Source organism: Pagrus major, chromosome 5 (genome assembly GCF_040436345.1).
Source record: "Pagrus major chromosome 5, Pma_NU_1.0".
NCBI classification, from domain to species: Eukaryota; Metazoa; Chordata; class Actinopteri; order Spariformes; family Sparidae; genus Pagrus; species Pagrus major.
The window spans coordinates 42,280,878-42,308,820 of record NC_133219.1 but is presented as its reverse complement, the minus strand read 5'-3'; the positions used below and the strand labels follow the sequence as shown (position 1 = coordinate 42,308,820).

At 44.0% G+C, this 27,943-nt stretch overlaps 1 protein-coding gene across 1 annotated transcript; it reads right to left on the bottom strand.

Annotated features, from left to right (window-relative positions):
• Window positions 1-3,135: 3,135 nt before the first annotated feature.
• LOC140996042 (rho guanine nucleotide exchange factor 2-like) lies at window positions 3,136-27,610 on the bottom strand. The gene is made up of 22 exons (XM_073466255.1): window positions 27,440-27,610; window positions 23,978-24,140; window positions 20,036-20,103; window positions 19,878-19,941; window positions 18,698-18,830; window positions 18,285-18,388; window positions 17,922-18,065; window positions 17,015-17,265; window positions 15,775-15,900; window positions 14,912-15,029; window positions 14,520-14,768; window positions 14,356-14,432; window positions 11,918-12,090; window positions 10,777-10,844; window positions 10,012-10,230; window positions 9,852-9,929; window positions 8,263-8,318; window positions 8,056-8,097; window positions 7,093-7,143; window positions 6,698-6,988; window positions 5,602-5,758; window positions 3,136-5,470 (listed from the first exon to the last, which is right to left on the bottom strand). The coding sequence occupies exons 1-22, from the start codon at window positions 27,494-27,496 to the stop codon at window positions 5,421-5,423; spliced, it is 2,739 nt and encodes a 912-aa protein (XP_073322356.1). The 5' UTR covers window positions 27,497-27,610; the 3' UTR covers window positions 3,136-5,420.
• Window positions 27,611-27,943: the final 333 nt, after the last annotated feature.

Genomic DNA, 27,943 nt, shown 5'->3' with positions numbered 1-27,943 from the left:
GATGCATGCTTCTATCTCATGTCGCATAGATTACTGCAACGCCCTGCTTTCTGGTCTTCCCATAAAGAGCACCTCCAAACTCCAGCTACTTCAAAATTCAGCCGCACGTGTGCTGACGAGGACAAGAAGGCAGGAGCATATTACACCTGTTTTAAAATCGCTGCATTGGCTCCCCGTGTGTTTCAGGATCGATTTTAAGGTTCTTTTGTTAGTTTTTAAGTGTCTTAATGGTCTTGGGCCTTCTTATCTATCTGATTTGTTTTTACATTACCAACCCTCGCGGACCCTGAGGTCCTCCGGCTCCAACCTTTTAGTCATCCCAAGTGTTCGGACATAAACCCACGGTGAGGCATCCTTTTATTACTACGGCCCACGTCTGTGGAATGGCCTGCTGGAGAGCCTCAGGGCCGCAGAGACTGTTGATGTTTTTAAAAGCAGGCTCAAGACACACCTTTTAAACTTGGCTTTTAATTGATTTCTTCTTATCCTTCTTCTAAACTCCTTTTTATTAGTCATTTCTGGCATTTTACTCAGATCTTAGGTTGTTTGTTTTATTTATTTATTTATTTATTTTAAGGACCTTTTAGGATACAACTTTAAGAATGGTATTCTTAGCTTTTTTCTTTTAGTCTCTTTCTTATTATTCCTAACTACTTTTAACTTATTTTAATGTTGATTTTATCCTGTTTTCTTTTTATCTTCTAGCTCCAGTGTTTTCCTCACGGGGGGCCCTCCACGCTGGGAGTAGTTTGATCCGCCTGTGGGGGTGCTGCCCTGGGGGCTGTCCTGGCCTGGAGGGATGGGGTGGCACTGCACCACGGCCATCTCCCCAGCCGTGGTGTGGGCTCCTCTGTCTGTCCTGGTTGGGCGGTTCCTGTGGCGGTGCCCCCTTGTGGCCACATATCTACATGACTTCCCGGCGTGGATGGCTCCCCAACGATGCTTTCCTCAACTGGATCCTCAGTGCCCAGCCATACCATATCTTAATGAGTGTATGTTTGCGGCTGTGTGTGCATGCCTAAGTGAGTGAGTAGGTGTGTGTCTTGTGCATATGTGTGTGTTTGTGTATGTGTGTGTATGTGTGTGTGTGTGGGGGGGGTCGGGTCGGGTCGGGTCTTTTAACCTGTAAAGCACTTTGTGTTGCATTTCATATGTATGAAAGGTGCTATATAAATAAATAAAGTTTAAGTTTAAATTTAAATTTAAGTTTAAGTTTAAGTAATTCATCCAATCATCTGCTTCGTTCCATCCGTCTGTTGGTTTGTTCACGTTGTTCACATCTTGTTAGTTAATGAGCTTAATGTGAAGTCTGGAAACTAAAGGATGAGCAACAGGTATAAAACATCCTGCTGCACCTGAAGGCAACACTCATCAACAGGTATAAAACATCCTGCTGCACCTGAAGGCAACACCCATCAACAGGTATAAAACATCCTGCTGCACCTGAAGGCAACACCCATCAACAGGTATAAAACATCCTGCTGCACCTTGTCGTCTTCATTCAGACGATCATCAGACTTTCTACAGATGACATTTTGAAACCGTTTCTATTTAAATGTGGTCTGACTGCAGCTGCATTATCTGAAGGAATATAATAAAAACAAAGGTAACGTCAGACTGTTCTGTCAGCTCTTTGTCTTCACTCATAACTCATGTAAATTATAACGTTCTCTGTCACACTTAGAGATGTGGATCTTTAATCAGCTCATGTTTTGCATGTTTTCTGCTCTCTGACCTGTAAAATGTAAAAGACAGTCCTCAAGTTACTGTGTTCATTTATAATGCTGTTTTATACTCCGACACTGAATATCATTTATAATCCTGTTTTAGACTCTGACACTGAATATATCATTATAATCCTGTTTTAGACTCTGACACTGAATATATCATTTATAATCCTGTTTTAGACTCTGATGTTGTGCTCACATCACACGACGCACTATTTTGTAGTGCTTCATGCAACAGTAATGGGGAGTTTTGGGTTAAATTTGGCTTTCAATAATAATTAATGATTATCAGGGATAATTATTAATTATTATTAATAATATGATCCAATTTACATTAGATCACCTCTGGGCACCACCCTTGAAGAAGGGAAAAGAGCCAATTCACCAAATCAGTCTCAGAAAAGGTACTAAACTGTTTGTTACTCTCATTAATAATTAATTACAACCAATATTACCGTAACAGCTGTAATGGTCGAAGGATTTTGGAGTTCTTGACAGAGTCGAGGTTGGCAACATTCACTCTTGTACAATATTAAATAGACAACATGAAGGTTCAAAGTCTTTTATTTACACAAAGATGAAAACACACTAACTAACATGTACTATATACAGGTGTGTGTGTGTGTGTGCGTGCGTGCGTGCGCGTGCGTGTGTGTGTGTGCGTGCGTGTGTGTGTGTCTGGCAGAACAAAGAAACAATGGTGGTCACTGACATCACATGTGGGTGTGATGTGCTCCAGGCTCAAGGAATGTGTGTGTGTGTGTGTGTGTGTGTGACGTGATGCCAGGTTATAGAAGATGGTTAGTTGCATGCAAAGACCCTGAGTCTATGTGAAGCATCATTCAACTAACGTCGAATTAGCCGTCTAGGAAAGCAAACTACCAATAACCTGACCTGAGATCACAATAACACTCAAACAGTGGACACACATAAATTGAACATGTGCATTACATCAACCAGAGTTTAAAGTCCTGTGCTTAGCCGTGCTATGCTATGCTATCTAAGCCCAGTTCAACGTTACCAGTCTTTGAAGAAAAGGTGCTGGTGGTTGCAGGAGAACGTTGGGATTCCCATGTTGGGGGGGATGGAGAGGAGCCCTTGAGGAGAAGAAGTCGAAGGAGTGGAGGGCGTTGGAGTAAGAGACAGAGAACAGGTGTGAAGAATGGGGAATTCTGGGACACTGAGTTCAGTTCAGAGTCCATTTTGAAAACCACAATGAATGACTTCATCTGTGGGTCCCAACACTGACACTAAATATCATTTATAATCCTGTTTTATATTTATATTAATCAACGTGTTGATCAACGGTCAGAACAAAAGATCCACCTCCAGCTGTAAACGTGACAACACGTTGATCAACATGTCAGCAGTCACAAATTCTGAGAAAAGAATGAGACGAGTCTGAATGTTAAACATGAAGCTTTTTTATGATTTCAGTCTTTAGAAATAAAAACAGCAATAATTTGTCCAGCGGATTAGATTCGTAACAAGCACACAAACAACAACAACAACAAACATCATTTACAGTTTTCTGATCAAATCTTTATACAGACACTAAAAATACATGAAGAAAAGAAGCTGCTGCGTTTCTGACTCCAGATCGGTTTAAACAAACTGACCCGAATCAGTCTGTAAAGCTCTCAGCTGTCGTTAATAAAAAATGTTGTTTTAAAAAAGATGAAAACTGGTTCAAGTCTGGTTTAAGTTCAGTTAAATTCAGTTAACCCCTAACCCTAACCCGAACGAGTCATTTTTGTCTGTGAAGAAGAAAAATGTTTGAGAGATCGTAAAGATCACATGATACAACAAACATCTTTATTTTGTTTTCATTCAGATTCTATGAAGTTTATTTTAAATCATTAGTTAGAAGTTTGTGACGACTGATGTCATTAATTTATACAGTAAAGCTGCTGTAAGTGTAATAAATGTTAAACATTGTGTATTCCAGCAGTAATCACTGTTACAGAGTGTTGGTCAGTAACACGTCTCCTCCTCCTCTTCATGCAGTGAAGGAGAAAATAAATGTTCTGGTATCCCTGCCCACTTTATCCAATCAGGACAGAGGACTCCATAAAGAGGCGGTCCTGTCAGAGAGGCTCCTCCTGTTCTAATGTCGACACCGGCAGTGGAGCAACAAGAAAAGTTACCAGTTCTGGTGTGTCCAGTGACGGCTGACACTCCCAACAGGCCAAGAGAAGACAAACACTTGAAAATAAGAACGAGGCAAAGAGAGCTGAGAGGAGCGGTGAAGTGACGTAGAGAGGAGGGGACTGCTAACTGCAAAACTACAGGAAGTTAGCTAAACAACACCCTAACAGCAGCTTTAACATGTGAATTATTTCTCCTCTTCAACATTCTTGTTTAGATATCAGATTGTTTTTGTATCACGTGATTTTAATCTTAGTTTTGTCTTCACATTGATGACGAATATCAAATATCTGTAGAGCTTCTACCTCAGCAGCTCTGATAATTAAATAACGAGTTCACACTGAGCAGCAGCAGCTGTTGTCCATCAGGCTGTCGATAAAGTTCTGCTCAGCAGAAAGTGTGAAAGTGTTTTGGTTCAAATAACATCACAAAGAGTTGACAAAAAAATACACAAACAAGCTGATTGGTTTAAACCAACCAATAACACGCTGTACGTTCAGCTTCTATACAAGTAGAGGAGAAACATGCTAACAGACAGCAGTGATGTCATGTTTCAGTCAGACAGCTTCCTGTTTCTTTAAAACATCATTGAGCTACATGCTAACAGACAGCAGTGATGTCCTGTTTCAGTCAGACAGCTTCCTGTTTCTTTAAAACATCATTGAGCTACATGCTAACAGACAGCAGTGATGTCCTGTTTGTCAGACAGCTTCCTGTTTCTTTAAAACATCACTGAGCTACATGCTAACACGCTTACATGCTTACAGACATCAGTGATGTCATGGTTCAGTAAAACAGCTTCCTGTTTCTTTAAAACACCACTGAGCTACATGCTAACATGCTAAAAGACAGCAGTGATGTTCTGTTTCAGTCAGACAGCTTCCTGTTTCTTTAAAACACCACTGAGCTACTACTCGACACCATACTGCCCCCGAACCCCGTAAAGTCTTCAGTTATTTTATTGTTTATTGTTGACACACACTAAACTTTCTGCTGAGTTATTGTTTACTTGTTTCGTGGCTGAAGTCATAATTTATTTTAAAAAAAGATTTCTGTAAACTTTGAAATGCAAAGATTTGTTTTTGGTTTCACACACGACAGAAACTTTAACTAACGTCTGAATAATCTCATGTTTCTAAAGTTAAACTAGTTTAAAGTTAAATACAGGTTTTAAACTGAACTGAACTGAACACACACACACACACACACACACACACACACACAGCAGGAAGTGACTGCAGCTGTTGATGTCTAAAAGGCATTCTGGGTAATGTAGTGTGGTGAGAAATTCTACCCAGCCTTATAAAAAGTCCTATATAACTATTTAAACCCCGCCCCCTTGAACACAAAGTCCGCCCACTCCAGCATATGGGGCGGGGCTCCAGCTAACATGATGATGTAAACAGGTCACATGGTTATACTTCCTGTTTCTGACCTGACAACAATATTCAGAAAATGTTTCAGCTGACGTCAAACAGGAAATGACATCGTCTCCAGCTCTCTGACAGTGACATCACGGTGACATCAGCAGGTGAGGGTGTGAGGTTAACTGGGTTCAGCTCCACACTCGCTCTCCTCTGGGATGTCCTGCAGGTCTGAGAGGTCAGAGGTCAGAGGTCAGAGGTTACCATGGTGACAACATTATTGAACATGACTGAGATGTATGATGTCATCACAGAAATAATAAATGGATCATTAGCAATATTTATTGATGAGGTGAACTGACCTCTGGGGCTGTCAGAGCGAGGAGAGATCCTCATCACCTCCTCCTCCTCATCCTCGTTTCCTTCCTGGACGCCATCTAATTGGTCAACTGGATCCTGACTGGCCAATGGGGCAAGGGGGCGGGGCTCTAGTTCCCTGCTGCCACGCCTCCTGCTCACCTGTTGACAAACAACACAGAATACTTAATGACTCCCCCGGCGGTGAAGCATGCAGGACAGACAGCAGGCAGGACAACAAGAATCCTGTAAACATCCATGTGACCGTGTTCCTTTATGTTAATGTATATTTAAAGGTTATATATGACATCATCAACATCAACACAGTCCTCACTACAAACACCATCTGAGTCATTAGTGACATCATCAAGGCCCAGATCAAACAGTCCCGACACACTCTGACAGAATCACACTGACAGCTGTGGAGGGTTAGGGTTAGGGTCTCCTTCATCAAGATGGAGGGTCTCTACATCAAGAGGGAGGGTCTCTACATTAAGATGGAGGGTCTCCTTCATTAAGATGGAGGGTCTCTACATTAAGATGGAGGGTCTCTACATCAAGATGGAGGGTCTCCTTCATTAAGATGGAGGGTCTCTACATCAAGATGGAGGGTCTTCCTTCATCAAGATGGAAGGTCTCTACATCAAGATGGAGGGTCTTCCTTCATCAAGATGGAGGGTCTTCCTTCATCAAGATGGAGGGTCTTGGTTTGGCATTGGGCCTCATCATGACATCACAGCAGGTACAGATGATTTCTTGAGTCTCACCTGGGCAGAACAGTCTGATGCTAACAGACGTCTTCAGTTCACTGGATGCTTTACTTCCTGTTGCTCCTCACAGAGACACCTTAGCCTGGCTTATTTTATCCTGGTTTACTTTATCTTTGTTTACTTTATCCTGATTTACTTTATCCTGATTTACTTTATCCTGGTTTACTTTATCTTAGTTTACTTGAACCTAGTTAACTTTATCCTGGTTTACTTTATTCCAGTTAACTTTATCCTGGTTTACTTTATCCTGGTTTAGTTCATCCCAGTTTTTTTACCCTGGTTTAGTTTATCCCGGATTACTCGGCACACTTCGGTATCACACCTGACCCACCTTTTCTTCCCTGATGACATCAATGATCTCTCCATTACTGGTCTTCCTGCTGCCTGGCTCCACCCCCTCTCTGGTTGGCTCCTCCCCCCTCAGACGCAGCCGCGTCACTTCCTCCTGGAGCAGCTCTACCTGTCGCCGCAGCAGCACTGCCTCCCCGCCAGCATCCAGCCCCGTGTCCCGTGACATCGACCGACTGAGGCGGGGCAAGGGGGTGGAGCCAGGGGAAGGTGAGGGGGTGGGACATGTTCTGAGTAACAGCTCCAGGATCGAGTCCTGACGAATCACAGCAGCCTGGGGGTGGAGTCAAAGAGTAAGAAGGCAGACGTGTCACTTTATTTACTAAATCAAATATCATTTATATGATAAGTCTGTAAAAAAACGTCCTGTTGTCATACCTGCAGGGCGTGGAGCTGAGTGCTCAGATTGACCAATCGCTGACGGACTTCCTGTGGAGACGACAGGTGTCAGCTGGTACTCACGGCTCATTTCAGTTCCAAATTAAATTTCAGTTTTTTTATGTCTGCTTCAGCAACATATCTGCACCACAACATCAATGCACCACATGCTGCTCCACAATAACAAAAAGGTTTGATTGATTTAACTTCTGATGAAATTGAAAATCACTGTTGGTTTTCTAAATACTGTTTACTGTTATTCCACTCACTGCAACAAAAATGCATCCAAACATCCATTTACAAACGCTCACACAACTGGTGCAGAATAAAACAAGTCTCAGTTATCTGATCATTTGTTCAATACTTAAAATACCCAGCTAATGAAATAATTTCTGCCCTGAAGGTGAACAAGTACTACACACTTCACACGTCACACTGCCCCCTGGTGGAGACCCCAATCCACTACAAAGCAGTCAGACTGACCAGCTGCTATAAGAAACCCAAAAACAATCGGTATTGGCCGTGTATCAGCTGATCGCCAACAGTATCGACAGCAAAAGCACGAGACCGGGCATCTCGACTGAAAATCACTTCCTGTTTTTATCATTTTTGCTTTCCCTCTGCATAGATGGAGACCTCACAGCCAATCAAGTCTTTCATAAAGCGCTGCTTATTAGGTCAGCTGAGCCAATCAGCAGTAGCCAGGCCAACATCATTTTGAAAGCTTTGAGGATGCTTTCTGGTTCATTAACAACCCCATTTTTAAAGTTAACATTCCCTCATGATAATCTTCATGGCATCAGGTTTTATCTCTGGGTCACGCGACAATCATAAAGGATAAAAGGTAAAGAGATATTACAATATGGAGATATAGAGATGTAACAATAATATAAATATAGAGAAGTAAAGAGAATATAGATCCAGCAGCTGATCTGTGGACAGAAAACCGGAAGTGATTGTTACCTCGTTGAGACTTCGTTCCTGCAGCTGGTTACCGTTTCTGTCCTGAGAGACAAAATGGAACAAAGTGTTCAGCCACATCTTTTCTTCAACAACATTAAACATAACTTATCTTTAAACTGACCTGACTACATTATGAGTATACAATCAGACAGACTAATCATTGATCAATGATCAGTGATCAGTGGTAAAGGTGAGGAGGTGATTTACCTTTGAGGAGCTGCTGTTGATCTCTAAAGAACCGTTCAGAGAACCAGATTCACCATCTGACAGAAAGACAGACAGGAAATGTTTCATCAGTCAGACAGCAGAGGGCAGTGTCATCATCATCATCATCATCTCCATCATCATCATTATCATCATCATCATCACCATCATCATCTCCATCGTCTCCATCATCATTATCATCATCATCTCCATCATCATCTCCATTATCATCATCATCTCCATCATCATCATCATCATCATCATCATCTCCATCATCATCATTATCATCATCTCCATCATCATCATCATCATCATCACCATCATCTCCATCATCATCATCATCATCATCATCTCCATCATCGTCATCATCATCATCATCATCTCCATCATCATCATCATCATCTCCATCATCATCATCATCTTCATCACCATCATCTTCATCATCATCATCATCACCATCATCATCATCACCATCATCATCGATGAATTGATGAAGATGAAATAATCAGCAGAATAATTGATGATCACAGGTGTTGGGATAAATGGTAGGGCAGGTGTGGTTATTAGAAATGAATAATTATTGATCGTAATTATTAAAATTAAATCAATAAAAATGTATAAAAATGAATAATCAAATCATTCAAATGGGGCACCACCCTGGAATCAGGGGCCAATAACCAGACCAAAAACAGTCCCAAAGAAGAATTCACTTTAACTGTAAATATTTGCAAAATATTTAGTATTAAAAGAACGGTGAATAAAACTTCAATCAACAAAAATCCATCATTCAACTACAGCAGCTAAACTATGAAACTCAAACACTAAGACAAACCCAAGCAACAAATAACAAACAAGCATGCAGTGTGTGTGTGTGTGTGTGTGTGTGTGTGTGTGTGTGTGTGTGTGTCAGAGAGACAAAGAAAAAAGAGAGCCAAGATGGCGGTCGTAGAGAAAGAGAGCCAAGATGGCTCGCTTCCTCTGCCTGGATTAAAGGCGTTGCAGCGTCCTGCGGTGGCTGTTCAAACAGCAGAGTTGACGTGGGCAAAGAAAACGGGCAAAGCGGGCGTTTTCTGAGGAGAAACCTCCTTCTGCAGGGATGAGAGAGGCTGGTTTCGCAGCGTCTTCTCCTGATCCGGAACGTGTTCACTAAACACGGGGCAGTTTTGGCTCATCCAGCAGGGTTAAACACTGTGGCCTAGCGGGTAAAATCCAAACGTTTCTGTGCTCCCTTTTAGTAACAGATGCAGATGAAAGCTGATGCTTCCAGCAACACGTTACGATGGGACTGGCTTGAAACTGGCGTGCTTCTCCGTATATCCAGTCGCTGCGGCACTGACGATGTGTTCAGGTGCGCTCACAGACAATGGGAGATGGGAGTTTTCATCTGGGGGGACTGTGACAATCAGGCACCACCTACTGGACATTAGGGTCGGTGCACTTAAGTTGCTTTGTTAGTGCAAGGAGGCCGCATTTAAGCTTTGGTCTACATGCAGGCTGCTCTATTGTCCGAACCATGTGGCGAGGGTCCCAACACAGGTCAAACATGAACAGCAGACTACAGACAGACACTCAGGTGTGAACAGGTGACTTACTGCTGAGCTCCTGGTTGCTGTTGGTTACGGAGGATTTCTGGACGTTGGATTTGAGCAGCAGGTCGCTCAGTTTGTCGACTGGAACAGAAAAACAGAAAAACAGAAACTCAGTTTGATTCTGACGACTCGTCTTTAATGAAACCTGGAGAGAAAAACTCACCTTCAGCAATGGAGGCGCTGAGGAGCGGCTCCGCCTGAGGAGCGTGAGGAGTGTCGGCTCTGAACAGGTTCCTGCTGCACGAGGAGGTCCTGAAGGAGGAGGTGCTGAGCTCTTCTCCTCCTCCTCCTCCTCTTCCTGTCGCCTCCACCAGGTCAGAAAACAAAGTGACTCGCTCCTGCAGGAGCTCCAGCACCTCCCTGTCCTTCTGCTGGATGTCAGCTGGGGAGGAGGAGAGGCAGGAGGTGGGGAAGAGGAGCAACACTGAGTTATGCCAAGTAAAATGACGAACAGGTAAAGAAAGAGGAGGTGAAGGGGGAGGTGAAGGGGAACGAGAAGGAGGAGGTAAAAGAGGAGGTGACATAGGAGGTGAAGGAGGAGGAGAAGAAGGAGGGGAAGGAGGAGGTGAAAGAGGAGGTGAAGGAGGAGGAGAAGAAGGAGTCAAAGGGCAACGAGAAGGAGGAGGTGAAATAGGAGATGACAAAGGAGGTGATGGAGGAGGAGAAGAAGGAGGTGAAGGGCAATGAGAAGAAGGAGGTGAAATAGGAGGTGAAGGAGGAGGAAAAGAAGGAGTCGAAGGGCAACGAGAAGGAGGAGATGAAAGAGGAGGTGACATAGGAGGTGATGGAGGAGGAGAAGAGGAAGGGGAAGGAGAAGGAGGAGGTGACAAAGGAGGTGAAGATGGTGGAGGAGAAGGAGGAGGTGAAAGAGGTGGTGACAACAGAGGTGAAGATGGTGGAGGAGATGGAGGAAAAGGAGGTGTTGTACCTCTGAGTCTGCGCAGTAAAGCCTTATCTTCAGTCTCGATGAGAGGAAACTCATCTCTGGACGGACAACTGCAAAAAATACACACTGTGAAATACTGACTACTACAAACTGTACTACATACTGTACTACAAACTGAAATACATACTGAACTACATACTGTACTACAAACTGTACTACATACTGAACTACAAAATGAACTACAGACTGAACTACAAACTGAACTACATACTGTACTACAAACTGAACTACAAACTGAACTACAAACTGAAATACATACTGAACTACATACTGTACTACAAACTGTACTACATACTGTACTACAAACTGAACTACATACTGTACTACATACTGAACTACAAACTGTACATACTGTACTACAGCCTCTCTTCTTGCTTCCTTATTCTCTCCACCATCACTGTCTGGAAACAGACAGAGATGGACTGTCCTCAGACCTGCACACTGTTTTAGGACCAGAGTCCAGCCAAGCACTCCTCATGGCTCATATCAGTCTGATCTAGTTCTGGTCCAAACCGTATTCATTCGGGTCCATCATTAGCTCTGATAAACGGTTCCAGTTTGACATAGATGGATTTTTTTACTCCTCTTTCAAACCATCTGTCTTCTCTGGACAAGATGTTTACATTGTTGTCCTCAAAGGAATGATTTGTCTCCTTCAGATGTAAGTGGACTTGACGTGAGGAGTTGGTCCTCCTGTGTTGTGCTATTCATTTAAGGAGAGGTTGTTTTGTCTCCCCATCGGTCTACCAGTCTGCAGTCCTGTTAGCTACCCCTACAGGGTGCAGAGTTTATCACAATCTGAACAAACAACATCCTGATGATTAATGTGTGTTCAGTCTAATCATCAGTGGACAAAACATGTGAAGTTTGTACTGTAGAGGAAAGATCATTCCTCATTAAGACCTGAAGGGTTCACCCTCTTGAGACCAGAGAGGGAGGAGATCAGAACACAGAAACCTGAAACATGATCGCACTATGTGTTGAACAGACTGAATGACTGTCATCAACACAATACCATCCATACAGAGTACTACAGAGTACCACAGAGTACTACAGAGAACTATAGAGTAGTACCATGCAGTACTGCATGGTAACAAATGTACAAATGTACTGCAGTACTGACCTGAGGGCAGTCTGCTGGATCCGGCTCATCCAGGTCCTGCGGTCGTCTTTGGACGAAGCGTACAGCTCGTACATCTCTGGAGGGGTGGAGGCACTGATCAGGTACATTCCTCGCTCCTGATTGGCTATGTCTCTGACGATCAGGTTGTTCAGAGAGACCACTGGAGACTTGTCCTGAGACAGAGAGACAGGTGGAGAGACATGTAAATGGACAGGTAGACAGACAGACAGGTAGACAGACATGAAGACAGGCAGGTAGACCTGTGGATCTCACAGTTCTGCTGGGGGACTTAAACACTCGTGGGGACCAACACAGAGACCTGGATGAACAGGCTGAACCTGACTGCTGTCTTCTGATTGGTCTGTACCAGTTGGGTTAGACTGTGACTGTAACAAGCCCCATGTTTGGTGCATTAGATGGTTACTCAGTGTACCGGACACCTGAGGCTACAGATCAACGATCAACATGTTTATCAATCTATACTGTTCCAGCAGGGGGAAGTGTACACTGCCTTGCCCCATCGTACATGTCCAGATGTCATTATACCGTATACTCCAACTCGGCCAACGCTCTCAAAATTCAGGGCTCCTGACGGTTCCCAGGGTTAAGAAGAAGTCAGCTGGCTGCAGGGCTTTTTCCTATCGGGCCCCCTTCCTCTGGAATAACCTCCCAGCTGACATCAGACAATTTGGCTCTATTGATGCCTTTAAATCTAAACTCAAAACTCACTTCTTTGACTTAACCTTTAATTAGTCCTTGACTGCGATTGCTAGCTTCCTCAGTGGGTCGGTCTCAGTCTCAATGGGTAAGCTATAGTATTAGAATTCACAATGTCCTGCCGACGAGAAACAATCTGTTTATTCTGATTAACATCACATTTCTATAACTTTTGTTTTCTGTCCCCACAAGCTGCAAGCTGTGTCGCTCTCTCACTCTCTATAGCTTCCTCCTCTTTCTCCTCCTCTTTTTCTCCTCCTCCTCCTCTCTTTTCATTCAGGCTCCCTTCTGATCGACCATGGGCCCCTGGGACCATCTACCTCTCCTGGCTCCTGCTGCCTCACATACTGTCGGATCCGGATCATCACACCCTGTGCTCCGCTGAATCCTCGCTCTCCTCTGTTTTCTCCTTATATCTGTATTCCTGTAAAATTTGATTCCTCTTCACTCTGATCTCTCTGTCTGTTACTGATGATCCTGCCCTCTTCCAGGTCACCACGGTGGACAGGAGGTCGTGTAGCTCGGGCACCACTTGGCGTTGCCTCGTCCTGCTCAGTCGTCTCCTGGATCCACACACTTTACATATTATAATTTGTATCAGACATTCTGTCAATGCAACTTTAATTTGTTGTTCTTTTCTGTACATGTGACATCTATTGCATGTCTGTCCGTCCTGGGACAGGGATCCTCCTCTGTGGCTCTTACTGAGGTTTCTTCCATCTTCTTTTTTTTTCCCTGTTAAAAGGTTGTTTTTTTTTCCATCAACATGGTAAGTTTTCCCTCAATTAAATCGAGGGTCTAAACAGGGGATGTCGTTCACTGTACAGATTGTAAAGCCCATTGAGGCAATGTGATTGTGATTTTGGGCTATATAAATAAAATTGATTTGATGGTTGACTGGTTGAGGCACGGGACAGTACCTGTGGACCGGCAGACCAGAGTGATGGTTCAAAAGCTCCAAGAACTCCAACTGTCAGGATATCACACTGCTCAGGTCGCTGGGAAAGTATCGGTCAGGCTGCTGAAAGGAGACAATGGCAGATTGTGGGCCGATGTAGATTCTGTTCTGGTCCTGGATCAGTGAATCAACTGTTTAAGCTAGGGGAACGAGGGCCGCCACGACTACTCCTTCAGTCTTTGCCATACCCGAGCGAGAACACAGGATGAGAGAAGTGTTTGAATCTCAGCCATTGGTGATGATGTTGTTCTTCTGGGTTCACTCAGACTGTGGTGGTCTCAGAACGAGCTGATCCTAAAGGTGAAGCTCTGGATCCACCAGTGTATCTCTGTTCCAGTCCTCAGCTCTGGTCCTGGTCTCTGTTTTAGTATTCAGCTCTGGTCCTGGTCTCTGTTTCAGTCTGGTCTCCTGGTCAAGTGAAATAAGTTTTCTCTGCAGTTTGTCTGGACTCAGCATCAGAGACAGGGAGAAGAGCTCAGAGAAGAACCACTGATCTGTTATGTTGAAAGCTGGATCAGTATCTGACATGGACCTCCTGGTTGCTGGACAATGAGGGGATTCCATATCCTGTCAGACCTGGAACACCTTGAGATCCCAAATAAGGAGCTGGGGGGAGATAGCTGTTTGGGCTACGATTTTTATTCAGCTGACACCGAGACCTGGACCTGAATTAGTGGTCAGAAAGGATGGAAGACGAACGGATGGATGGAGAGAACAGGAGGAGAAGCATGAGGAGGTGTAGGTGTGACCAGGTGTGACTCACCAGTGATGCAAAAGTGAACTTCTGATCTTTCTCCTGAAGGAAAACCAAGATGTCTGACATCAGCAAGACCTGCACATCTGGAGGAAAACATACAGTAGCTGGTGAGAGGTAGCGAGAGGAAGCTCTAGCAGGTAAACAGGTGGTACAGTATCAACCTTCTCTACCTTTCATCCTGGAGCCCTGGACCTTCCAGAGGAGTGTCCCCTCATGGAGGAGCCTCCTCCTCAGCAGCTCCCCTCCTCTGAACACTCCTCCTCCCTGGAGCTCCGCCTGGGCCCGCGGGTCCAGACGGGCCTGAATCTCCTGCAGCCTCCTAGTTCGGTCCAGTTCCAGCACCTCCTTGTCCACGGAACTGATGAGCTCCTTCAGGAGGAGCAGCGCCCGACTCAATGACTGCGCCTCCTCTTCACTGCCTGCAGGAGGTCACAGAAACAAGTTCACATCAGAGAAGTGTCAGAGGTCAGAGGTCACTGAAGGTCAGAGGTCACTGAAGGTCAGAGGTCACTGAGGGTCAGAGGTCACTGAGGGTCAGAGGTCACTGAGGGTCAGAGGTTACCTTTGGTGTTGTCGAGGATCCGCTGGATGAGGACGGGGTACTTTGTGATTCTCTGTGTCACCAGCAGGATGCACTCCTGAACGCCATGACGACGCAGCAGAGGACCACGACAGACACGCTGAGAATCATGGGAGGGGAAACAAGAGCATGAACATCAAGATAGAAATACCAGATCTATACCAGATCTAAACCAGAGCTAAACCAGAGCTAAACTAAATCTAAACAGGACCTCAACCAGATCTATACCAGAGCTAAACTAAATCTAAACTGGATCTAAACCAGATCTATACAAGAGCTAAACCAGATCTATACCAGATCTGAACCAGATCTATACCAGAGCTAAACCAGATCTATACCAGATCTAAACCACAGCTAAACCGGATCTAAACTAGATCTATAGCAGAGCTAAACCAGAGCCAAACCAGATCTATACCAGAGCTAAACTAGATCTATACTAGAGCTAAACTAGATCTAAACCAGATCTATGCCAGATCTATACCACAGGTAAACTAGATTTATACCAGAGCTAAACTAGATGTAAACCAGATCTATACCTGAGCTAGAATGTCACATTAAATGTGATATAAACACTCTTTCCACCTGCCTAAACCAGGTCCAGTCTAGTCTAAGCAGGTCCAAAGAGTCTAGTGAAGTCTAGTGAAGAGCTGTGTCAACCAGATCAAACCAGATCAAAGGCCTAACCACACAGAGACCTGGTCAGGTCTCAGGCTGTCTAAACGGGCTCTAATCAGATCCACATCCTGGTAATGAAGTTAAGAAAGTTTAAGTCCTGGAGTCCTGCTGCAGGACCTGCTCCAGGCCCTGGTCTAGTTCCAGGTACCTGCCCTGGTCCTGATCCTCACCTTGACGAACTGCTGCAGTCTTCGGTCTCGAGTTAAAACTTCTTTGTAGAGTTTCACAGCTTTAGGGTGTCGACTGCAGAACTCAGAGTAAAGTTTCTTCATGTCGTCTGCAGACTGACCTGAAAACTACACACACACACACACACACACACACACACACACAAACACACACACACACACACACACAAAATAGATTTTAGTTGTTGTTGTTGCTGTTGTGGAGCGACCCTCAGCTGAAATCGATCACCTTGTTAGGATTAAATGTTCTGTGGGGAAATGTTTGGTCCTGACCGTCATGTGGATGCTACTGGACACTGTCCACCCAGACACTGTTTCAGACCAGCTACTCCCCCCTCATGGCAGCATCACTCCCTGATGTCAGTAACCCCCCAAGCAGATCAGTGTTCCCTGTCACACCACAGAAACTGCTCAGGAATGACCTGAGATGTCACAAAGTTCGACTTGGCTCTGACTCAATGAGGAGTGGACACAAGACTTCTGGGATTGTCCAGTAGTGTCGGGCACCATGGCATTGGGGGCGGATCTTGCAGTCCTGTGGTTTACGAGGTGGGGCCTCGATGGATCAGAGTTGTTCCTGCCAGCTCGGGTGTTGTCGGATGACAGCTAGAGAAGCTACACTTGGTCGGCCCCTGCCAGCTACGGAGGGCTGGCTAACTACAGCCGCTGTTTCCAGTAAAATGAACCTGAGCTCCAACACAGAAATAAACTGCATTTATCACATGTGCCAGTATCACTAAAGGACGCAGAGGAGGAGCTAAACAGCTGACACACCAAGCACCGAGAGGAGAGAAGCCCTCGCTAGCCGCAAGGCTAAGCTAGCTGCAAGGCTAAGCTAGCTGCCAGAACTGAACAGTATGTAAACAACTGAGGGACTAGCAATAAAGTGGCTAAAAAAGAGAAGGCTATGTGACAGAGCAGAACAAGTTGAAGTTTAAATGTAAAGCAGGAAATTAGACGCTGGAGCAATGAATAAAACAAAGGCAGAGAAAAAACGCTTCCTTCAGCTCGTCCAGCACACCGACGGGTTCAACATGTGCAAACTGAACATCCAGAGAGAAGAACTCTTCACTGTGTTGTGATGTTTGATTTAAAAGATAAACAGAGTCCTTTCTCTCAGTGATGTGACCGTAAGAGTCCAAATGTGGAAATTCAGCTGGATCCTGTTGAGTCTCCTGATCCTGAGCATTAATAACCTCAGTGATCACCCAGGCTGCCGTACCTGTCTGAGCAGCAGGTCTCCAATCCTGCGGACAGTGAAGTTGGTGGAGCTGCCCTCCATCAGACCCTCCTTCCTCCTGTTCAGCAGCTCTGACAGGAAGCCCGAGTGCCACTCCAGCAGCTGGTCCAGACAGGGGAAGATGGTGTGAACCACGCCCGCCTCCAGCATCACCTCCTCCTGCATCCCCCGTCGGTACACCCCCTCCATGATCCGCAACGTCCGCACGTGGTGAAACTCTGTCTGGATCAACTCTGAGAGACAGACGGGGAAAGACGGGGTGAGAGAGAGACAGGACGGCAGACAGACAGGTAGACAGAGAGACAGGCAACAGGACTTCCTTAATCCAAGTTTAACGTTCATGATGAGCTGTAGAGCTCCTCAATGACATGAGTCCACCTTAACAATTATATTAACAGGCAGAGCCGCTGAGGAGATAAATACACTTTCTCAATAAAGTTGAAAAAAAAAACTTCTTCTGTCACAGAGTAGATCAGACGCTTCACATTGGATGGAGCCACTTTCACCTTATTAAGTGTATTCTGGTTTGTTTAACACTTTTTGGTTTACTACATAATTCCATATGTGTTCTTTCATTGTTTGGATGTCTTCAGTTTTGATCTACAATGTAGAAAATAATACAAATTTATAAAATTTAGAATAAATTTAAATAAATTTAGAAAATAATACAAACTTTTGACTGGTACTGTATATATACTGTATATATAAACTATATATATACAGTATACAAAGTATAAACAGTTTATATATGTATATATACTGTATATATAAACTATATATATATACGCAGTATATACAGTTTATATATGTATATATACTGTATATATATATATATATATATACAGTAGATATACGGTACATACAGTGTGTTCTGTATATATTAATATACCATATATGACGTCCTGTTGTTTGATGAGATCTTTATGAAGCGTCTGCAGGAAGTTTGGCTCCACGACGAGACTCCAGCTGTCAGCCTGAACACAGCTGCCCTCCACCTGCAGCTCCTCCAGCAGGGGGCTCCACCACCACTCACCTGCAACACAACACACACACACAACATATACACACACACACACAACACAAACACAGACAACACACACAGACACACACACAAACAAACAAAACACACACACACACCATTAACTGACGTGAATCTATGATGAGCTGCATGATCTAAAAAACATTCTCCATATTCTTCATGATGATAATAATATGATGACATTATTGTTTGACATAAAACTGATCATCAGACCGTCATCAGTCAGAGACTCCATGGACAAAGTCCTGCTCCTGAAGTTCAACGACTCAGTGGACTGAGACAGAATCCTCCTGAGACCCACAGAGTCCTCCGTCACCCTGAGGAGAGACAGGCAGGTGAGACAGACAGGTCAGAGACGGACAGGTGAGACGGACAGGTGAGAGGCAGACAGGTGAGAGACAGACAGATCAGACAGACAGGTGAGACGGACAGGTGAGAGGCAGACAGGTGAGAGACAGACAGATCAGACAGACAGATGAGACAGAGAGGTAAGAGACAGACAGATGAGACAGACAGGTGAGAGACAGACAGATGAGACTGACAGGTGAGAGACAGACAGATGAGAGAGACAGGTGAGAGACCCTGACAGTGTTTAGACAACCAATCAGGTGTCCACTCAGTCTCACCCTGCGATGTTATTGGTGGAGACACTCTTTGCGAGTGAGAGGCCGGAGCGAACCCGTCTGGAGCCGAGCAGAGACTGACGAAGACTGTCGGAGGGATAGATGGCTGAGCTGGGACGCTCCTTCATCATCGGAGCTGAAAACAGAGAAGAAGAAATGAAAGAAGAATTTCAAAAGTCTCAGAATCTGATTGATCACTGATCGGATGTTAGACCAACAAGTACTGATTCTGACAGAATGGACTGGACAACAACGGACTAGAAACAGAGTGGAGATATTCTGACGTGAAGTACAAAAACACTGGATCAGGGGGACGCTTGTTGGAGACTTTGTGGGTCTAATGGAGCCAACCACTTCCATATTTTTTGGGACTGCCAGGCAATAAGACCTTACTGGGAAGAGATCCACAAACATATTAAAAATGTATTCCATTTAAATGTGAAACTATGTATTTGGACAATATATTGTGTGAAACATGGAACATCAAAGATAAAAAACTGCTGGCTTTACTATTGGCAGCCAGTAAAAAATCTGTCACGAGGAAATGGTTTAAAGTAGAACCTCCCACCATTGATGATTGGACTGAAGTTGTCTATGAGATTTATGTTATGGAGAAGATATCTTTTTCCCTCAAAGTTGAAAAAGAAAAATGTTATAAGATCTGGTCCAAATGGACTGAGTATGTAAAACCAATTAGATCTGATTTCATTTGAATGTACTTGTGCTTTGGGTGAACCTGTGGAGCGCTCCCCGGTTCTGTTTTGTTCCCAACTGAAAAATGAGTGGTCCGTAAAAGAAAACCCCAGAAGGGCAGTTTGGACAAATCACTTAAACTTTCTACATCCATCCTTTCCTATGTCCTTGAATGACTATGGCTGTAACTGATGTATGTGATGGAAGTTTGCCTTTCTAAATAAAAAGAGAATTTAAAAAAAAAACACTGGATCAGGATGACAGACAGACAGACAGACAGGTAGAGAAACAAACAGATAGACAGGTAGAGAGACAGACAGACAGGTAGAGAGACAGACGGACAGACAGGTAGACAGGTAGAGAGACAGACAGACAGGCAGGTAGGGAGACAGACAGACAGGTAGAGAGACAAACAGACAGATGGGTAGACAGGTAGAGAGACAGACAGACAGGTAGAGAGAAAGGAAGACAGACAGACATGTTGGCTTACTTTTTGTACGCAGGGCAACGTTCTGCAGAGCTGAACTGTTTCTCACCAGCGTTAGCTTCTGTTGCTGTTAGAGGGAGACAGACAGGCAGTGAGACAAGTAGTTAATACAGACAGACAGACAGACAGGTAATCAGTAAAGACAACAAGACAGGTCTTACCCTCTGTTTCATCTTGGCACAACTGGCCAGACTGTCTCTGCAGCGGTTGTGGATGGTGACATTACAGGCTGAGAGACAGACAGACAGACAGACAGACAGACAGACAGGTAAGTGGTTAGAAACATTTTGTTTGTTCTTTTGTTCTATATTTATTTGTTTGATCGTGTTGTTCGGAGGTTTATTGGTCAGGTTGTCCCTATCTATAATTCTACATAAACTTCAGATCAGTAATTCAGCCTGGGTCTATACAGCCTGGATCTATACAGTCTGGGTCTATGCAGTCTGGGTCTATGCAGTCTGGATCTATGCAGTCTGGATCTATGCAGTCTGGATCTATGCAGTCTGGGTCTATACAGTCTGGGTCTATGCAGTCTGGGTCTATACAGTCTGGGTCTATGCAGTCTGGGTCTATGCAGTCTGGGTCTATGCAGTCTGGGTCTATACAGTCTGGGTCTATGCAGTCTGGATCTATGCAGTCTGGGTCTATGCAGTCTGGATCTATGCAGTCTGGATCTATGCAGTCTGGGTCTATGCAGTCTGGATCTATGCAGTCTGGGTCTATGCAGTCTGGGTCTATGCAGTCTGGGTCTATGCAGTCTGGGTCTATGCAGTCTGGGTCTGTACAGTCTGGATCTATGAATCCAGCCACAGTCCCATTGGTCGACTGATTACCCGCCTGGCTGATCAGACCTGACATTCAACAGTTCTTGATTACTGGATGTGTTTTTTTGTCTGATTGCCAATAAAATATATTGATAAAAAAAAATATGCACAATGTAATCTAAAAAGTAACTAGTAACTACAGTTATCAAATAAATGTAAAGAGTAAATGTAATTAGTTACATTCCATCATTGAGAATCAGTTAGAGACACACAGAACCGCCATCAGAACCCCTGGAACACACACACACACACACACACACACACACACACACACACACACACACACACACACACACATGCACACACACACACACACACAGTCAGACACATGTGTCCCCTCGACCCAATTCTCAGGGTTCATCCACAGCAGCCAATCACAATGTAGGACAAGAGTCTCTCTCTGTCTCTGTCTCTCTCTCTCTCTCTCTCTCTCTCTCACACACACACACACACACACACACACACACACACAAGTGTGTGTTAATCTGAAGAGGTACATCTGTTCATTGTGAAGATGGATTAACACACCATCTGCCACACACACACACACACACACACACACACACACACACACGTGTGTTGCACACACACACGCTCATATTGCTTTGTTTCTTTCATGTTGTTGATTTATAGAAAAAATTACAATTTATACAGAAAATATTGTACATACATGTGAATATGTTGTCTATATGTTGTCTATATGTTGTGAATATTGTACATGTATATGTTGTGTATATTATACATGTATGTGTTGTGTTTATGTTGTATATATGTTGTGTATATCATACATGTATATGTTGTGTATATGTTGTATATATGTTGTGTATATTGCACATGTATGTTGTGTATATTATACATGTATATGTTGTATATATTGTGTATATTGTACATGTATATGTTGTGTATATTATACATGTATATGTTGTGTATATGTTGTGTATATTGTACATGTATATGTTGTGTATATGTTGTATATGTTGTGTATGTTGCACATGTATGTTGTGTATATTATACATGTATATGTTGTATATATTGTACATGTATATGTTGTGTATATGTTGTATATATGTTGTGTATATTGTACATGTATATGTTGTATATATGTTGTGTATATTGTACATGTATATGTTGTATATATGTTGTGTATATTGTACATGTATATGTCGTATATATGTTGTGTATATTATACATGTATATGTTGTATATATATTGTGTATATTGTACATGTATATGTTGTGTATATGTTGTATATATGTTGTGTATATTGTACATGTATATGTTGTATATATGTTGTGTATATTATACATGTATATGTTGTATATATGTTGTGTATATTGTACATGTGTATGTTGTATATATGTTGTGTAAATTATTCATGTATATGTTGTATATATGTTGTATATGTTGTGTATGTTGCACATGTATGTTGTGTATATTATCCATGTATATGTTGTATATATGTTGTGTATATTGTACATGTATATGTTGTATATATGTTGTGTATATTATCCATGTATATGTTGTATATATGTTGTGTATATTGTACATGTGTATGTTGTATATATGTTGTGTATATTATACATGTATATGTTGTATATATGTTGTGTATGTTGTACATGTACAGTTGTGCTCATGAGTTTACATACTCAGCAGAATTTGAGATTTTTTGGCCATTTTTCAGAGAATAGGAATGATAATAAAAAGACTTTTCTTTCACTCATGGTTAGTGGTTGGGTGATGACATTTATTATCAAACAATTGTGTTTGCTCTTTTTAAATCATAATGACAACAGAAACTACCCAAATGACCCTGATCAAAGTTTACATACTCTGGAGGTTTTGGCCTGATAACATAGACACAGGTTTAAATGGCTACTAAAGGTAACCATCCTCACCTGTGATCCGTTTGCTTGTAATCAGTGTGTGTGTGTGAACAGTCAGTGAGTTTGTGGGCTCCTGACAGACCCCTGCATGTTTCATCCAGTGCTGCACAGATGTTGCTGAATTCTGAGCCATGGGGAAAACAAAAGAATTATCAAAGGATCTGCGGGAGAAGGTAGATGAACTTTATAAAACAGGAAAAGGATATAAAAAGATATCCAAGGAATTGAGAATGCCAATCAGCAGTGTTCAAACTCTAGTCTAAACTCAAGTGGAAAATGAGGGATTCTGTTGAAACCGAGCCACGGTCAGGTAGACCAACAAAAATTTCAGCCACAACTGCCAGGAAAATTGTTCGGGATGCAAAGAAAAACCCACAAATAACTTCAGCTGACATACAGGACTCTGAAAAAAAGTGGTGTGGCTATTTCAAGATGCACAATGAGGAGGCACTACTACGCCAACGCCACAAAGCAGCCCGCTTACAATACAGCACAGAGACAAGCCTCAAAACTTCTGGAACAAAGTTATTTGGAGCGATGAGACCAAAATTTAACTTTTTGGCCACAACCATAATGATACATTTGGAGAGGAGTCAACAAGGCCTATGATGAAAAGTACACCATCCCACTGTGAAACACGGAGGTGGATCGCTGATGTTTTGGGGATGTGTGAGCTACAGAGGCACAGGGAACTTGGTCAAAATTGATGAATTATATATATGAATGATGAATGATGATATGATGAATGCAGCATGTTATCAGAAAATACTGGAGGAAAGTTTGAGCTCATCAGCCTGGACGCTGCGCATGGGACATACCTGGACGTTCCGACATGACAATGATCCAAAACACAAGGCCAAGTCGACCTGTCATTGGCTACAGCAGAAACAAGTGAAGGTTCTGGAGTGGCCATCTCAGTCTCCTGACCTCAATATCATTGAACCACCTGGGGAGATCTCAAACGTGCAGTTCATGCAAGACAGCCCAAGAATTGACAGGAACTGGAGGCTTTTTGCCAAGAAGAATGGGCAGCTTTACCATCTGAGAAAATAAAGTGCCTCATCCACAGCTACCACAAAAGACTTCAAGCTGTCCCTGATGTTAAAGGGACAATACACGGTATTAAGAACTAGGTTATGTAAACTTTGATCAGGGTCATTTGGGTAGTTTCTGATGTCATTATGATTTAAAAAGAGCAAACACAATTGTTTGATAATAAATGGCTTCACCCAACCACTAACCATGAGCGAAAGAAAAGTTTTTGGATTATCATTCATATTCTCTGAAAAATGGCCAAAAAATCACAAATTCTGCTGAGTATGTAAACTTATGAGCACAGCTGTATATGTTGTATATATGTTGTATATATGTTGAATATATGTTGTGTATATGTTACCTGGGCAGCTGAGTGCCTCCTTGGCCGTGATGCTCCTGTTGCAGGAGGAGCAGAGGGTGGTGGAGGACACGGTCAGGGAGGTGAACAGGTGACCGTTGCTGTGCCTGGCCTCCCTCTCTCGCGCCTCCTTCTCTCGCTCCTTCAGACGCTCCTTCTCCTTGTTCTGAACACACACACACACACACACACACACACACACACACACACACACAGACGTGATGTCAGACAGACCAATCATCTTTATATCACAACTGATCAATTCTTTATATGACGCCGCCCCATCTTTAAACTGATCAATTGGATCACCAAGTTTTTACTGTATCAGTCAGTTATTGATCTATTTGATAACTTATAAATTGATTAATAATCAAACTGTTCTGCCACTCTGTGACATGTCATCACACCGGACTTCTTTATTTAAGACTGAACCAAACAACGCTTGTCCAAAGCTTCAGAGGTTCCTGAACACATCACGGCTGAGGAGTCCCTGTGGCTCTGAGAGGTTCCTGAACGCATCATGGCTAAGGAGTCCCTGTGGCTCTGACAGGTTCCTGAACGCATCACAGCTGAGGAGTATTATCTTGTTCTTATTCAAAAGACAGACTATCAGCAGCCACCACAGTCAGTAACAGTCAGTCTGTCTGTCTGTCTGCCTGCCTGTCTGTCTGCCTGTCTGTCTCTCTGCCTGCCTGTCTCATTGTCTCTCTGTCTGTCTCTCTGCCTGCCTGTCTGAACTTCTCTTTTCTGTTTGACTGTTTTTCACATTAACTTCTGCTCTGAACTGGGCGGAGCAGGAAGGGGAAGTGTGTTTGTGTGTGTGTGTGTGCACGCGCGCGCGTGCGTGTGAGTGTGTGTGGTCTGATGAAGATCGGTCATGTTGTCACATGTGACATCACTTCCTGTTGGAGTTACTGTGTGAGACTGCTAAGTGTTAAAGGTTCAGAAATCAATAAATATGATAAAATATACAGAAACATCTGAAGACAAACGAGCAGCCGCACAGCTTAATCAATAAAAAACACAATCTGTAGTTAAAGCTCTGGTCTGAAGTCAGTTATTATCAGTGTGAACAGTAAATATAATTCCACAGTATTGATCAGTGAAGTGTCCCGACATGGTTTAAGACAGGTTCCATGTACTGGTGACAGTCAGTGATCAGCTGATCAATAAATAAAGAACTCAGTGATGGAGGGAAATAAAGAGACCTCTGTCTGACCGGGGGGGGGGGGGGTGTCATGAGACAGAGGGGAGAGAGAGCGAGAGAGAGAGAGGGGGGGGGGGGGGGGGGGGTTGGAGAAAAGAGACAGAAACCTGAAACCAGCAGAGTCCGAGTGAACATAAAGACGAAGGTAACTGAGTTTATCTCTGAGTCAGATCTGTCCCACAAACTGGATCCACTGTCAGTCTGAACACAAACTGGATCCACTGTCAGTCTGAACACAAACTGGATCCACTGTCGGTCTGAACACAAACTGGATCCACTGTCAGTCTGAACACAAACTGGATCCACTGTCAGACTTCACGCCTCTCCTCAGTCTCTCTGATGGCAGACAGATCTGGTTAATAATTAACTGTTGCTGGGTCATTTAATCATCACCATGGTAACAATGTTTACAGTCAGTCACTACTTCCTGTTCAACAGTCAACAGCAGATCATCAGCAGACAACACGTCTGATCAGAGAAACATCAGTTTCATGGAAAAAGACTAAAAATGAACAAAAACAATAAAACTTGATAATAACAATAAATGGGTTAACCCTAACAAACTGTCTGTCTGACTGTCTGTCTGTCTGTCCGTCTCTCTGTCTGACTGTCTGTCTGACTGTGTCTGTCTGTCTGTCCGTCTCTCTGTCTGACTGTCTCTCTGTCTGACTGTCTGTCTGACTGTGTCTGTCTGTCTGTCCGTCTCTCTGTCTGACTGTCTCTCTGTCCGACTGTCTGTCTGACTGTCTGTCTGACTGTCTGTCTGACTGTGTCTGTCTGTCTGTCCGTCTCTCTGTCTGACTGTCTCTCTGTCCGACTGTCTGTCTGACTGTCTGTCTGACTGTCTGTCTGACTGTGTCTGTCTGTCTGTCCGTCTCTCTGTCTGACTGTCTCTCTGTCCGACTGTCTGTCTGACTGTGTCTGTCTGTCTGTCCGTCTCTCTGTCTGACTGTCTCTCTGTCCGACTGTCTGTCTGACTGTCTGTCTGACTGTCTGTCTGACTGTGTCTGTCTGTCTGTCCGTCTCTCTGTCTGACTGTGTCTGTCTGTCTGTCTGACTGTGTCTGTCTGTCTCTCTCTCTGACTGTCTGTCTGTCTGTCTGTCTGACTGTCTGTCTGTCTCTCTGTCTGACTGTGTCTGTCTGTCTGTCTGACTGTGTCTGTCTGTCTGTCTGTCTGTCTGTCTGTCTGACTGTGTCTGTCTGTCTGTCTGTCTGTCTGACTGTCTCTCTGTCTGTCTGTCTGACTGTGTCTGTCTGTGTGGCGGTCTGTGTGTCTGTCACACACATATGTGTGTTGTTGTTGTTGTTGTTGATGTGTGTGGTCCTCAGAGTCTCAACAACAACACAAATGTTGATGAAGGCTCTCAGTAATCACCATGGTAACACTAGTGTGTAGAGTGTTATATGATAGACAACTGGACCACGTCATCATCATCATCATCATCATCATCACGTCAGGTAATAAACATAAACATGATGTATTTGATGAACGATCAGCTGATTTCAGACACAACACACTTTATAATCAAGTCTGATCTGTAGTTTACAGTCTGAGGTCAGAGGTCAAACATCCACCTTCATCCTGACCAACACTTCCTGTATGACCACACACACACACACACACACACACACACACAGTGTCTCCCCTCCCCCCTCGTTTCCTCCTACAGGACAAAGCGGCCACGCTGCTGCTAACGGACTCACACTCAAACACACCGAAACACACTGAAAGTCCGTCTGTACACACCGACACACACCGACACACACACACTGAACACACACACATTCTGTGTGCAAACATCGAACCGGGTTCAGTCTGAACTGAGAGAAAAAGTCCCGTTTCCCGTTTCTGAGCTGAACTTCACACGCACACACACACACACACACACACACACACACACACACACAGCGGAACACACTCATCAACCATCTATCAGAACTATCGATAACCCGTCCAGCCTGTGCAGTAACGGAACAGACCCGGGTTACAGATGTGTGTGTGTGTGTGTGTGTGTGTGTGTGTGTGTGTGTGTGTGTGTGTGTGTGTGAGAGAGAGAGAGAGAGAGAGAGAGAGAGAGAGAGAGAGAGAGAGAGCGGAAAAACAAAGCGGAACAGACACAAAGTTAATCTGTTTCTCATCGATCACTTCCAAACCGTCTGATCACCTCCACATCATCGATTACTATTATTATCGACCCTTAAAGTCCGCGTGCACGCGCCCACGAGCCGTTTTCTTTCTGTTTCCCGGTGAACTCACCTTCAGGTTGATTTCCTTCATCCTGTCCTGTCTCCTGCTCTCCAGCAGCCGGGACATCCCCGATCAACAATCAAACCGATCACTGATCGATCCGCTGATCACACGCTGATCTGTAATTAATAATCCGGAGGACTGTTGGGTTCTGGTCCCGGAGCAGTCCGCAGTGTGAGCCCGAGGGGCGGAGCCTCTCTCTGACGGACAGCTCCACTCTCTACTTCTGACCAATCACAGCTCAGCCCGCTGCTGCTGCGCTCAGCCTATCCGCTCACCGCACGCACTTTAAGGCCCGCCCAACGCATCTGTCAGGGAGCGCTTGGGTTTTTCGCCGGGACAGTGTCGTGGCGGTGTGGGCGGAGACAGTCTCTATGACAACGTGTCAACGTGTCACGTGACACGCAGCAGCCGATCAGAGAGCTGCCAGAGGTCACGTGAGTGATGAACACGAACGATCTGGACTGGGTCGATTAACCCCGCCCCCCCCCGCAGCACAGTGTACAACGCGCT

What these genes read in the sequence shown, in the direction of transcription:
- LOC140996042 (XM_073466255.1), bottom strand. Translation starts at nt 27,496, where the DNA reads ATGTCCCGGCTGCTGGAGAGCAGGAGACAGGACAGGATGAAGGAAATC. An exon ending in TGAAGGAAATCAACCTGAAG is followed by an intron (nt 24,141 to 27,439) that starts GTGAGTTCACCG and finishes GTGTGTGTTCAG; the next exon opens with AACAAGGAGAAGGAGCGTCT. An exon ending in CTCAGCTCCACGCCCTGCAG is followed by an intron (nt 6,989 to 7,092) that starts GTATGACAACAG and finishes CTCCACCCCCAG; the next exon opens with GCTGCTGTGATTCGTCAGGA.